This window comes from Pinus tabuliformis, chromosome 7 (assembly GCF_031772625.1).
Source record: "Pinus tabuliformis cultivar Carrire ecotype Pingquan chromosome 7, CPIR1, whole genome shotgun sequence".
NCBI classification, from domain to species: Eukaryota; Viridiplantae; Streptophyta; class Pinopsida; order Pinales; family Pinaceae; genus Pinus; species Pinus tabuliformis.
In genome coordinates, this window is record NC_142293.1 from 1,375,042,721 (window position 1) to 1,375,055,896 (window position 13,176).

The following is a 13,176-nucleotide window of genomic DNA, read 5'->3' on the forward strand; positions in this document are numbered from 1 at the left end:
GCACCCTCTGTAATTCTGCTGCCAGGAACAGGACTGAGCATACAATATCTATACAAGGGTTGATTATTCCTTTTCCTTCAATATTGAGCTTACCTTTTACTGTAACCAAAGTGTGAGCAATAAGAGGTGAGGTGTTCCCTTAGACAGGCTCAAAGTATTCTTTGTTACATGCTGAAAGGTGACTGCGACCATTGTTTCTAGTCTTTTGGCTGCTAGGCCCAAGGATGATCCAGGCATGAAATCAGGTTCAACCAGTATTCTTTCTAAACTAGAGAACACATTTTGCTGGAGTGCTCTTACTGCTGATATATTTTGCTACTTGACTGCTGTTACATGTTTATTGGAGATTATTTCTAGTCTTTTGGCTGCTTGGCCAAAGGATGATCTAGGCATGAAATCAGGTTCAACCAGAATTCGTTTATAATCTGAAAAGAAACATTGTATTGGAGTGTTCTTTCTGTTGATACATTTGCTACTTGAATTTTGTTACATGATTCCTGGAGATATACTTCACTACTGGAAACAGTGTTAAATCTGCAGGCTGTCTGAGATGTTGAAACAGGACAAGACACAGTGCACTTACAGCCTTTAAATTGTGAATTCTCCAAACTTACCATCCTCAATCGGTTGGAATTCAACGTGCCCTACAGGTTGCCAATACCATAGTGGAACAACGGACATGAAATCAGTACACTGTCTATGTTTTGCACAGTCCAACACGCCTTAAAAAAACCTTGTAATGAAGAATCCCCTGCTACCGAGTAACGTAACCATAATGCAAATTTCAACCATAGAGTGACACAATTTTAGTTTCCATAGCAAACTTTCTTCACACCACATGCCTTCACCTTGGCCAAGGATCTTCTTGTTAGTAAAATCTGTACTAGGTAGAATGACTGATAGCGGTGCTACATCTCAGAATGCCATGTATTAAGTTACAATTAAAAAAGTGTCAAAATCCTCATCCTCTTGGCGGTCATGCTCTTCATTACATGAGGGAATGATAACACCTAAAAGGTTTTCATCTTCAGGGTTCTTCTACAGAATATACGCTCTCCAAATCATCAAAAGAGTCATTACTAAATTCATAAATTTGGAAGGGAATATGACTTACCAAACCCTTGCCTTCATGCAAGTGTAGCTCATCATCACAATGTGCTTCATTTGAGACATGATGATGTGCATACTATTTAATAGAAACATGGGGTGCTATAACAAGGGCGTAGTCACACTTTTTTTCTTTGGATCTGAAATCTCATGCATATATGGTTCAAGTGATGAGAGAAAATGCTGGTCATCCTTATACAATTCATTTCCAAGCTTGCAATCATGTGAGAGATAGGATCCCCACAAACAAACAAGCAATACAAATGGTGGAGGCTGGCATGGCACGTAACCAGCTGGTTTGACTACAAACCGGCTGGTTCCGTCCTAAACCGGCCGGTTAGGTCCAAAACTTTGCCACATTTCCTTCTTGACTGGGTTTTTCAGCCGGTTCCAACCGGTGGCCTTGCTGAACGGACGGTTAGACAGGTAACCGGTTAGTTAGGCTGGTTTTAAAAACACTGGTCCAAACCACTGTTTGCTGTGTCCCAAACTACTGTCTACTGTTCAAACTACAATTTTCAGCCTGTAGCTCTGATACCATGTTGAAATTTGATGACTAAAATGTTTCCTGCAATCCCGACCCTGTTTTAATTTCACCTTATAACTCCCATTCAGTTAAATTTCCTTTTCCATAAACATACATTGAACATATAGAATTCTGGAAATGAAATTTTCAGATTAAAATAGATGGGGCTGTCAACACATGTTGAAAACAAATATGGACATAACAGACCAGCGACACATAAAAATACACAGTTTTTGGTCAACTTAGACCCACGCAAAACCTTTTCAATCTTCTCCAGGAAAACCTGTTAGAGAGTTCTTCAAATTTATTTATCTTTCAAGTTTAGGAAAAATACATTTGCATACAAAACAAAACAGCAAAATACAACTTATTTCTTCAGCCCAAAATTCCTTGAAAACCGTGCCCACTTTGACTCGATTTCTGTGCCCACTTGAAGCTGTAAATATGTAATGTATGGATATGACTGTATGATTTCACACTGCTGTACGGATTGTACTGTTTTTTTCAATTTTTTTCTCAAAAATCTCTCAAATGATGTGCAGCACACAGCATTAAATGCTGTTCGTACTGTACCTTCTCTTGTCTTCTACTCCTCGATTTCCGTGCCCAACTTTGCCATAAATCACTCATTCAGCTTGCTGCAACAAATTTCTCCTTCAGAACTTTTCTCTAGCTCTTAGTGTCTTTTCTCCAATCTGCTCATGAAGAATGAATGCAGCCTCTCTTTTCTTTTCCCCCTTTTGTTCCTTAAATGACTTTTGGGCAACTCTAAGATCTAATGGTTCAGATTCATTTAGATCAAGGGATGAAAATAAATGTGCATTTAATTCTGACTTCTTATTTTTTAACTCATCCATTAATAAAGTACCCACATTGTACCTTATCTCTAAAGTCACTTTTCACTTTATAATTTAACATTGACTTTACCACTTATAAAGTCACACTTAGAAAAATAATTATTTTGGGCACCTTTCCTAGGTAGAGACTAACCCATGGGAAACCATTTGCCCAAGGTACATTAAAATTAACAGTCTCCAAAGAAAGCACATTTTTTTGCCACTTGACCACAACCTGCTTGACAAACATCACCCAATATTAAGATGCTTCTTGTAATGTTATAAAAAGAGAGTTGTACAATATTCATTAAGGCATTAATACGTATATTGTATTGCTTTCTTGTATTTTTGTTGTACCAAAGGTGAATTTCAACCTTGAAGGCTTTTGACAGGAGATAGCTACTTTTCATTATTGAATATTTCGTCTTTCCTACTTCCTTCAACTTTTTGAAAAGTAAAGTTTGTTTTGCTTGCCTTTGTTGTTGGGAACGAAAATCCACAATGTTCTTCTTACAAGAAAGTTGTCTTCTTAATACTTTCTAGTTGCTAATAGTCTATTGAAAGTCTGATTTTATTTGAATGATTTATTCCTCTCTAATGCAGACAAGTGAATGCAAGCACTTATCAGATAAATGTGCAGATCAAGCTGCTGAATTCAAGTCCCTTCAAGATGAGGTATGCTTAGCAAACTGCTATTCAGTTAGGTCTACATTCTCTAAGTCACCCTTATAAGTTGAAATTGTTTGATTTCTTCTCGGCGCATCATCTACCAATATTAATTAAACTTTATAACTGAATATTCAATTAAAATACAAGCTGAAATGCACCGAAGGGAATGCCAAATTTGAGTGTAATATTTCAATACATGGTGTTATAGTTAACAAACTGTTGTGATTTTGTTGGACTGAAAAATGACATTTGATTGATGCATTGTCCAAGGTACACTTGGCATGCTTTTGTTCTATTTTTCTGTGTTGGCCTTGAAATCTTCAGGAGTCTATACTATAACTGACTGAAATTATTAGTGGTGTAGGTTAAAGAGCTGCAAGAAACAGAACAAGAGCTGAAGCTGATACTGGATATGTATGGACGTGAATTCTCAGATTCTAGGTATCAACATAGATATCCATTTTCTTTATCAGGAATCAGTCTATTCCATCTATCGTTTAGCACAGATTGAGATATAACAGATGAATACAATTTTCACATATTAACAGTTCATTTGAAATTACTCTTTTTCCTGATACTTGCTTTTTTGCCCCTTTATTTGAATTATTGATGATCTAGAATTATTTCCCATGTTTGTAATGTTTGGAGAGAACTCATCTATTGCATTGTTGTCTTGACTAGAGAAATTTTTATTGTATGAATGTTTCCTAAAATTAGGAACAGTCTTGTGAAGTCTTTAGAAAGGAATCTTGTGGGTTCAGAGGAGATTTAAACTTTATGAATTCTAGCTTGTCTGTTGAAATATGTTGCGCGGGAACTGCTGCAGGGTGTTGGGGAACCCTTCCCAGGATTTCCTGTACCTGGGTAGTTGGAGCTGGAATGAAACATTCCAGATTAGGTAGTAGTGGTTCTGGGAATTTGGGGAGCATTCCAAGAGTTTTGGGGTCGGGTTTGAGCAACTCCCAGGGGCATTCCCATCCTGTCCTTTGCAGTAAAGGACCTGCAGACATTCTTGACAGGCTTGGCACCCCTGTGCATTCCTGATAGTGTGCCCCCCCAAAAAATGCCAGACAGATGCGTCTAAAGTTGTTGTTTCAGCACTACATCACTATTGGGCCCTACAAATGGCCAGCAAGGCCTGAAAACCCTAAAACATTAATTGAATGATGAGAAAATTAAATAAAAGACACTATTCCTAATCTATAAAGACTCCTCTAGCATCATGAAAATACACCATTAGACTTGATTCATAAAAAATAAAGATTCAGCCATCTTACTGATCAGGAGTAAGATCAAAACTGATAGTTCTGCGTCTAATATTATGTCTTAGATGTCCTATTTTCTTGCTTGGAGACTTATTTCGGACTGCAACAACAATGTTTCCATAAAGGCCTTCCTGTATCTTCTAGTATCATACTGTGTCATCCATCTTTTCCTGTTTTTTCATGAGCATATGGCTGGGTGCGAGTTTACTTACTGTAGAAATAAATTTATAAACAAGGTGGTTTAAGCATCCTGATAGATGTGTTTTCAGGACAATTTTATAGATTTGTTCAATGGCCTGTGCAATTATGAGAGATACATAGTTCACATGGTTTAGGTTTGAGTTTGGGTTTGGCAATGATTAGATTTGGTTTGAATTCAGACTTTTTGATGAGGTTTGCCATTAGGTTTGCTATATATGTTTTAAAATTATTATAATATACAATTAGATAATTTTTAAAATGAAATATAACATAAAATAGTAAAATTTTAATGTCAATAAACATTAAAAAATGTTATGATGGACATGGGAACTGCAAGGATAGATTACAATCTTGAGCATAGACATGATGTTACGAGCTTAAGCTGCAGTCTCAGTCAACAGCCATGAGGTTCGACGAAACTCGACTTTTTTATTTTTATTTTTATTTTTTTCAGATTTGCTGAAGTTTGAATGTCAAGGTTGAAGTTTGGTGAGCCTTGTGACTGATATTAATCATCAACTCCTTATTATGTAATATTTGGCTTGTTAAATCAATATGCTTCACTATAAAGTTAATGGATTAATGGCTAAGTTACCAAGATTTGGATCTATATCCAGATACAGATCTGGATTCCAATATGGATCCACCAGTTTATTGAAAAGGCAGGATCCGGATATGGCAAGCACAAACAATATAAATATATTTTTATAATTTTTGAAAATAAAAATTTACATAAAAATAAAATTATATATATATATATATATATATATATTTAATATTTATAAATTTAATTAAGATATTAGATTAATAATCTAATAATCCATTTATAAGTATTTAATGTTAATTACTTTATACAAGTTAAACATCTATAATTTGTTACTACATTATACTACTTAAGTCACTTTATAAACCATATCACTTTTCGTATGTTACCTTTAAGATTCCTTAACATTAACTTTACTTTTAACATATAAGTGGTCTATAAAGTTTACATCTAATTCAATTATGTTAAATGAAAGTGGTTTATAAGAATTACCTTTAATAGATTTAAGAGCCTGTGCTTAAAACTTAATTTCTGAATTCAACAAAACCAAGTGTTGAACTTTGGGCTGTCCCAATCCCCTACCTAAGGAGGCTAAGAAGCTGTGAGGAGAAGCCAACCCAAAAGATGTAAAACGTAAGAGTTATTTCGGATTACATCACTCACGATGAGGAGAGGCAGAGATTGGGGGAATGTAAGGCCTAGAATGTTGATCCATTTACCTGCAAGCAACCAGCTGATGGGGATTCAATTTTTATATTTGTAAGCCTCAGAATGCCAATTTGTCTACCTGCAAGCAGTCAGCTGATGGGGATTCGATTCTTCTCTTAGCTGTTACTGTTACAAAAGTCTTTTCTGTCGAGTAATCCATTTACGAGCATGTTACCCCCAGGTTGATGCAAGGAACATGATGTTGACATTGACTTGTCTGTATAAATCCTGGGCAGATCCAGGCATATCCGGATCTGAATTTGTATATGATTCGGGGATGCAAGGATCTAACCTTTGGGCATGATGGATCCAGTATCACAGATTAACGGCTTCTCAGAATATAAGTTGCAAACTAGAAACAAATGGATGATACATATACTAATGGTACTCAAGATGACAAAAGGGGTAAACTGGTTAAAGCAGTAACATTTTGACTGGTAGTCTCAGTTAGAAGACAAGGCTTGTTGGAATGGACAATACACTGGATATGCAATGGAATTTTTGATTTGCAGTTGCTTGCAAAAGTATGTTGTCACCACGGGTGACTGTTGCTTTACCAACTGACGAACAATAGTACAGATGGAATGACTCAGCAAGCAGAATTCGTGCCTATAATTGCTTGGGACAGAAGACTGATTTCCAACTTGAGCACCATATACTAATGCTTAGTAAAGTTGTAGCAGTGAGAAAAAGAGTAATAGTTATAATAATTCACGAAGTGAATTACTGATTGGCACTCTCCTTTTCTGTATGTTTGTATTTAAAGATTTGGAGTTGATTGATATAATTTCATACAGATGGGCTATTTAATGCACTCAATTGTTTTATTATGCTTTTGCATGAACTCAATCTATATGCTTTTTGTTGTTAAATAATGAATCCATACAGGTGAGGATAGTTTTAGATAGAGGAGGAATGACCTGTTATAGAGTTTTTGTGAACCCAACATTTCGGACTACCAAGTGAGTCCACCATCAAGGGATGCGTCAATAGATATTCTCTAGATCTTAATGATGTATCCAAGAGCTATAATTAGGGTATATATATAAGTTATCAAAAAAAAAGAAAAGAAAGAGTAATAAGAAAATAGGTCGGCTCTTATTTGCCAATGTTTTCTTCTGTTATGAATGCTAATCCAAAGTTTTGTGTGTTGCTATAAAAGGGAGATATTAATGAGAGATTGATTGTCTAGAGAAGGCAAGCATATATCAAGTCATGGATAATATATTATATGAAATTAGATGAATAATACGTTTTCTATAGGGTGTAGATGCCATGCTCACTGTAGAAAATAGGAGGAAATAGGAGGGTAGTCTATTAGATAAAGATGGGCTATTTAATGCACTCAATTGTTTTATCATGCTTTTGCATGAACTCAATCTGAATGTTTTTTGTTATTAACAATAACTGTTATTTGCCGATTTTTTCATCCATTGTGAATGCTAATCCAAATTTTTGTGTGTTGCTATAAAGGGGAGTTATTAGTGAGAGATTGTCTAAAGAAGGCAAGCACACATCAACTCATGGATAATATATCCTATCAAATTAGATGAATAATAGATTTTCTATAGGGTGTAGATGCCATGCTCACTATAGAAAATAGGAGGAAATAGGAGGGTAGTCTATTAGATAAAGATGGGCTATTTAATGCACTCAATTGTTTTATCATGCTTCTGCATGAACTCAATCTGAATGTTTTTTTTATTAACAATAATTGTTATTTGCCGATTTTTTTTTCCATTGTGAATGCTAATCCAAATTTTTGTGTGTTGCTATAAAAGGGAGTTATTAGTGAGAGATTGTCTAAAGAAGGCAAGCATATATCAACTCATGGATAATATATCCTATCAAATTAGATGAATAATAGATTTTCTATAGGGTGTAGATGCCATGCTCACTATAGAAAATAGAAGGAAATAGGAGGGTAGTCTATTGGATAAAGCCTAATCAATGTTATGTCAAGTTTATCATTTCTTTGATAGTCAAATAACCTTGTGTGTTTGAATGACCCCAAAGCTTCTTGAGAAAATATTGTATCTCGTAAGAGCATAATATATTTGAAATTTTTGTTCCCTTAAAACATCCCTCTGGTTAAACTTTTGGTTGAAGAAAATGTTATCAAATGCCACCTAGCAATTGCCAAATGCATCCTACTAACTGAGAAAAAATGCATACATACTTTTTGGTTGGAGAGTTGCTTCTAATTGCAAATTTTAAGGAAATAAATCTCTCTTATCCTAAAGAAGCAATCTCTATTCAAGTAGATTGATGATGACAATGAATGATAGGAAGCATTAACGATAATTGTGGCAATAATAGTCCTTTAGTATTGGTAATTTGTACATTTTAGGTTAGTTAGACAAGATTGTGAAAATTTCAAGTCCTAGGTGACTAATGCTTTTATGATCTTAATCAAACAAGTAGATTGATAAATTTAATTAATGCTTAAATTTAATTTCATGCCATAGCATAAATCACACAATAGCTAAAAATTAAATAATAAGTATACAAATTAATTTCACACATACACAGGGAATTAATCCTTCAAATAAGCTTTTCATTCATTCAAAAAGCTTACAAGGAAACTTCCATAAACTTCCCAAAAAGAACAACATTGCATAGATACCAAAAAACACCACGAACTTTATTTTATTTTTAATATTCCTCCTACTCTTAGTCTTGCATGACATACAATTTTAGGCTCAATTGCTAAATATGAGACTCCCATTTTTTTCTTAATAAAGTGCATTCCAAAACATAATTACTTTTCATTTTTTTGAAAATATCTCGAACTACTTCTTGCACATTCACATTGAATCTGCATAGTTCTTATCGGACTTGTAACTCTCGATAGGATGAACCCTACTTCAAATGTTGGAACATACAAAACTAATTTATCGTATAATGCTTTTCAATGGAAGTTGAAGCAAGTTTTTCTTATTTTGGATAGAATTTCTTTCGACACTTTTGCAATTGAAGTACAATACATTGGTATGCTCTTAAGGACCACTTTTATTAGAACATGGTGTTCTCCCTTGGAAATCCACTTGTTAGTACAAATGAAAATCCTCAATTCTATTTTGTTGAAGATCCACAACCAATCTTCTACATTGAATCAGCATAGTTCTTATCTGAGTTGTAACTCTCAATAGGATGAACCCTACTTCAAATGTTGGAACATACAAAACTAATTTATCGTGTAATGCTTTTCAATGGAAGCTGAAGCAAGTTTTTCTTATTTTGGATAGAATTCCTTTTGACACTTTTGTAATTGAAGTACAATACATTAGTATGCTCTTAAGGACTGCTTTTATTAGAACATGGTGTCCTCCCTTGGAAATCCATCTGTTAGTACAAATGAAAATCCTCAATTCTATTTTGTTAAAGATCCACAACCTATCTTCTACATAATAGGGACCAGGCTTTAGGAAAAACCCACGATATTTCACCCCTTCAATCCTTTGGTAAGGAAGATGTAGAGAGAGGTCCAAGGCAAACTGTAGATCTTCCTTTGGCAAGTGGAATAGGATACAATAGTTCACTGCCATACTAGAAATCAAAGTATAAGAGTCCACACTATTAAAGGATGAAAATCCTTGCGAAGAACTTGTGTTGAAAAGGATCACATCATCAACAAATAAAATATGTGTTAATGATTCTGCAAAAGACACCTTAACTCCTTTTAATCCCTCTTTACTTTAGCTATAAACATCATCTTGCGTAGGCCCTCGACAATTAAAAAAAAGGAGAATGGGAGACAAGGGACATCTCTTTCTAGCCCTCTTGAGGATCAAAAGAAAGGAAAGGGTGGTCCATTGATTAGAACAACAAAAGATGTTGCAAAAATATATCCAGTTCACCAATTGTGGGTGCATACCCATTTGAAGAACCAATCATATATATACCCATTAAACCTTATCACATGCCTTCGATAGATCCAACTTGATTATAACGAACAAGTTGCTTGTCTTGATCAAGTGCAAGTCCTTTTGGGTCAAAGAAATAACGTCATAAATTTGATGTTGGAAGAGAAAACCAAATTGCTCCTTCGAGATAAGCTCATTGAACATTGGCTTAAGTTCGTTTGCAAAATTTTTCGTGACAATCTTATATATCACATTGATGATTGCAACAAGATATAAGGTGGAAGTGTCTTGTTTCTTTGGAATGAGGGCCAAATGAATAGAATTGAAAGCTCCTAGGACCCTGTTGGAGCTCTAGGATTCTAAGATTGCTTTGAGTAGATCCTCCTTGATTAGTTTGTAAAAGCCTTGGTAAAATTCTACCAATAGATCATTTGGCTCGGTGCTTTTGCCTTTCTACATTGAGAACAAGGTCAATCAGAGCCTCAACTTTTGAAACTTCTTTTGTAGATTCCTCATTCATTTCGTCTAAGAAGACTCAAGGAAACTTATTTATGACTTCCATAGTCTTGCGAATAAGGAAACCAACAGGTTTTGAAAAGAGAGATTTGAAGAAATCTTCGACTTCTTTTGCTTCGTCAACAAAAGAAGTGACCCAATAACCATCATTTGCCCCAAGTTTCCAAATAGTGTTCACATTGCGATGATGGTTGGCAAATTGGTGGAAAAATTTAGTGTTATTAATAAGCCTTCTAAAATCCATAAGGCTATGCTTTTAAGGTGCAATATGGATTGTTGTTTTGCTAACACATATTTTGAGGTAGATTGGAAGGAGCTTTATAATGCTTTGTTCTCCTTTGAGAGAGGGACTAAGCAATTGTCCACTAGAAAATCCTTGAGCTTTTGTTTCATGTGCAACAAGAGCTTTTGCTACTTCAGTATGTAGGAACGAGCACATGTGATTGAAGCTACTTCTACTCTCTTGTGGTTATCTAAGAATTATTTCATGGCAAAGTCTTTGGATGAGGAACAAAAATGAACCTAGGTTGAAGAAACCACTAAAGGAACTCTTCTTCTGCTAGTCAAAACTAGGGAGAATTTGAAAAGAGCAGGAGGCTTGTTCTTGGAGGGGTCCAGTTTAAAGACGATGGGCATGTGATTTGAAATGCCACCCACCTGCAGCCAGGATTTCATATTCCAAGCCTCATCAAATAAGACATCCGAAATTAGGAGTCATTCTATTCTTTTGGCCACACTTGCATCTCCACTGCGACCATTATGCCACCTGGAAGACAACTTTGAAGGAGCAAGATTCACCAAATGGAGAGATTCGAATAAGTTAATGAAGAACCCTCTAAGGGGTCTTGGTGGGGATGACTTCCCTAAACCTCCTTGAGTGACAAAGTTATATTTAAGTCACCCCCTAATATTACCTTGGGAACTAAGAGGAGTCCAGAGGATGATAAGGATTCCCAAAGGGCTTCCTATTCATATATGGCTTGTAAATATTGATGAAGTATAATGAACAACCCAAACTGTTATCTTTGTAGGCACGAGATCCCTGAGGGGAGAAGAGCAATGAAAGTTTGAATGAGGGAAGGCTTCCATGTCACCACCAATCCTTTTAGAGAGACCATCAGCGTCAATAGCCACATACCTCCAGTTTCTGAATCATGGAGATAGACTAATGCAAGCTCTCTACTTGGGACATAATGTTTCCTAGAGAAGAATGACATTGGGAGAGCTGGACTAAGCCGACACTTATAGGGTTAGGATCTTAGCCTCATTTCCTAGCCCTCTAACATTAAGAGAAAGATGGATCATTAGAGAATGAGAGCTCGGGCTTTGCTTGCTCTAAGTGCTTGGGATAATGTAGCCTACTTGCCGCTTCTAACTTCATGTTTTTCTTTAATCTTCGCTAGAGAAATATGGGGACTTCCACCCCATCTGTTTTGCTTCAGGCTTATCCAAAGCCAAGCCACCTTCAATGATGTTTTTCTTCAAAATTTTTACTCCAGAACATAATTGATAGCTCAAAATGGAGAGACTATGACGACTCTTGCCGGATTTTGTAGGAGAGGAACTTACTTGCAGAAGGGGAGCCCTCACTATTGAGGATGAAACTGCTTGAGAAGAAAGCTTGATCTGACAAGAAGGGATAATGGGAGATAGAAAAAATAAGGATGAATGGAGAGGGGATGAGGACAGGAGGGCCTAGGAGGGAATGGCTGAAACAAGATTCCTTGGATCGTGAGGGGGATCAAGAATGTCAGGAGATGGCATTGCCTTCGAATCACCATCAAAAAGAAAACAGTGAAGAGGAGAGATTAACATACTTGACAATAAGCTGCTGGGACCTCGAGTGTCTCCGTTTGAGTCTCAATGTTGATTAAGGGCCCTGTCTTGCCCCCCAGTAGGAGGACCCACTACTTGGCTCGAAGAGGGCTTGTACTTGGGATCCAACTCACCTTCCATTTGCAATTTCTCCTTTGGACACCACAATTGTCTAAACAGATTCTAGCTGGAATGAAAATATTTGCACTGTGCGTGCATATGACCTACCACATGACAATCTGTAAGATACCCTCCCAAGATATCTCAGATTTTCCCCTTAAAACGTCTGAGTTTTGAGTGAGTTTTTAGTGGCACATTTCATCAAACAGATTGGAGGTACATGGCTGTAGCCTGTAGGTGCATTTTTACTTTGTTTAGTTCAGAATGACTAGACAGTCTTAAACCAAGCTCCAAAACACTTCTAAACAGCAGTACAATGATTGAATAAAGATCAACTAGAAACCCAATACTAGATTACACTTAACAGCTATAATATGAGCTTTTATCGCTGAAATTAGCTCAATATCACCAAACAGAGATATATCATAGCAAAGACTGGTAAACGTATTAGATTAGCAGCAGGGAATACACTTTAACAACAGTCATTAAATCAGCCCAAAGATATAGTTCATTGATGTGTGTTTAACACTGAGAATACCCTACAAGACAGTCATTTGCTTGCTTAACAATTGAAATATTAGTGTACAAAAGTAAGGGGAACCTGGTATAATTTAGCAGCCTTATCACGAGATATACATAATCTTCTCATTGCATCATTCCAGCACTTTTATCTTCAGGAGTACACTGCTCAGAAAGTACATATGTTAATATGTCATTGATGAAGCCTTTTGTACCCCACCAGCAGTTAAGAATATGCCAGATACACCAGATCTCGGCCTCATAAATAAAGGAGAATTTTGGCTTGCTGAACAGAGGGAAGATGTGCTTGTGCTCTGAAGTAAACACGCCAGGAAAAAAGAGATACTTCGACCCTCTCAGAGGAATACCCACGCTCAGGAATAAGTGAAGGAACTCGGCCCAGAACAAAGTTATAACACTGGATTTGCCCCACGAAATAGATACGCTGAACTACACAGTACAGGAGTGGATTCGGCCCTCTCAC

At 36.2% G+C, this 13,176-nt stretch overlaps 1 protein-coding gene across 1 annotated transcript in view; it reads left to right on the forward strand.

Annotated features, from left to right (window-relative positions):
- Positions 1-13,176, forward strand: part of LOC149252749 (E3 ubiquitin-protein ligase BRE1-like 2) — an 88,410-nt gene that overhangs the window by 18,611 nt on the left and 56,623 nt on the right. Inside the window, exons 11-12 of the mRNA XM_089459790.1 lie at positions 3,073-3,144; positions 3,503-3,579. Coding sequence (XP_089315916.1) covers positions 3,073-3,144; positions 3,503-3,579 — 149 coding nt within the window. The remainder of the gene's footprint in view (positions 1-3,072; positions 3,145-3,502; positions 3,580-13,176) is intronic.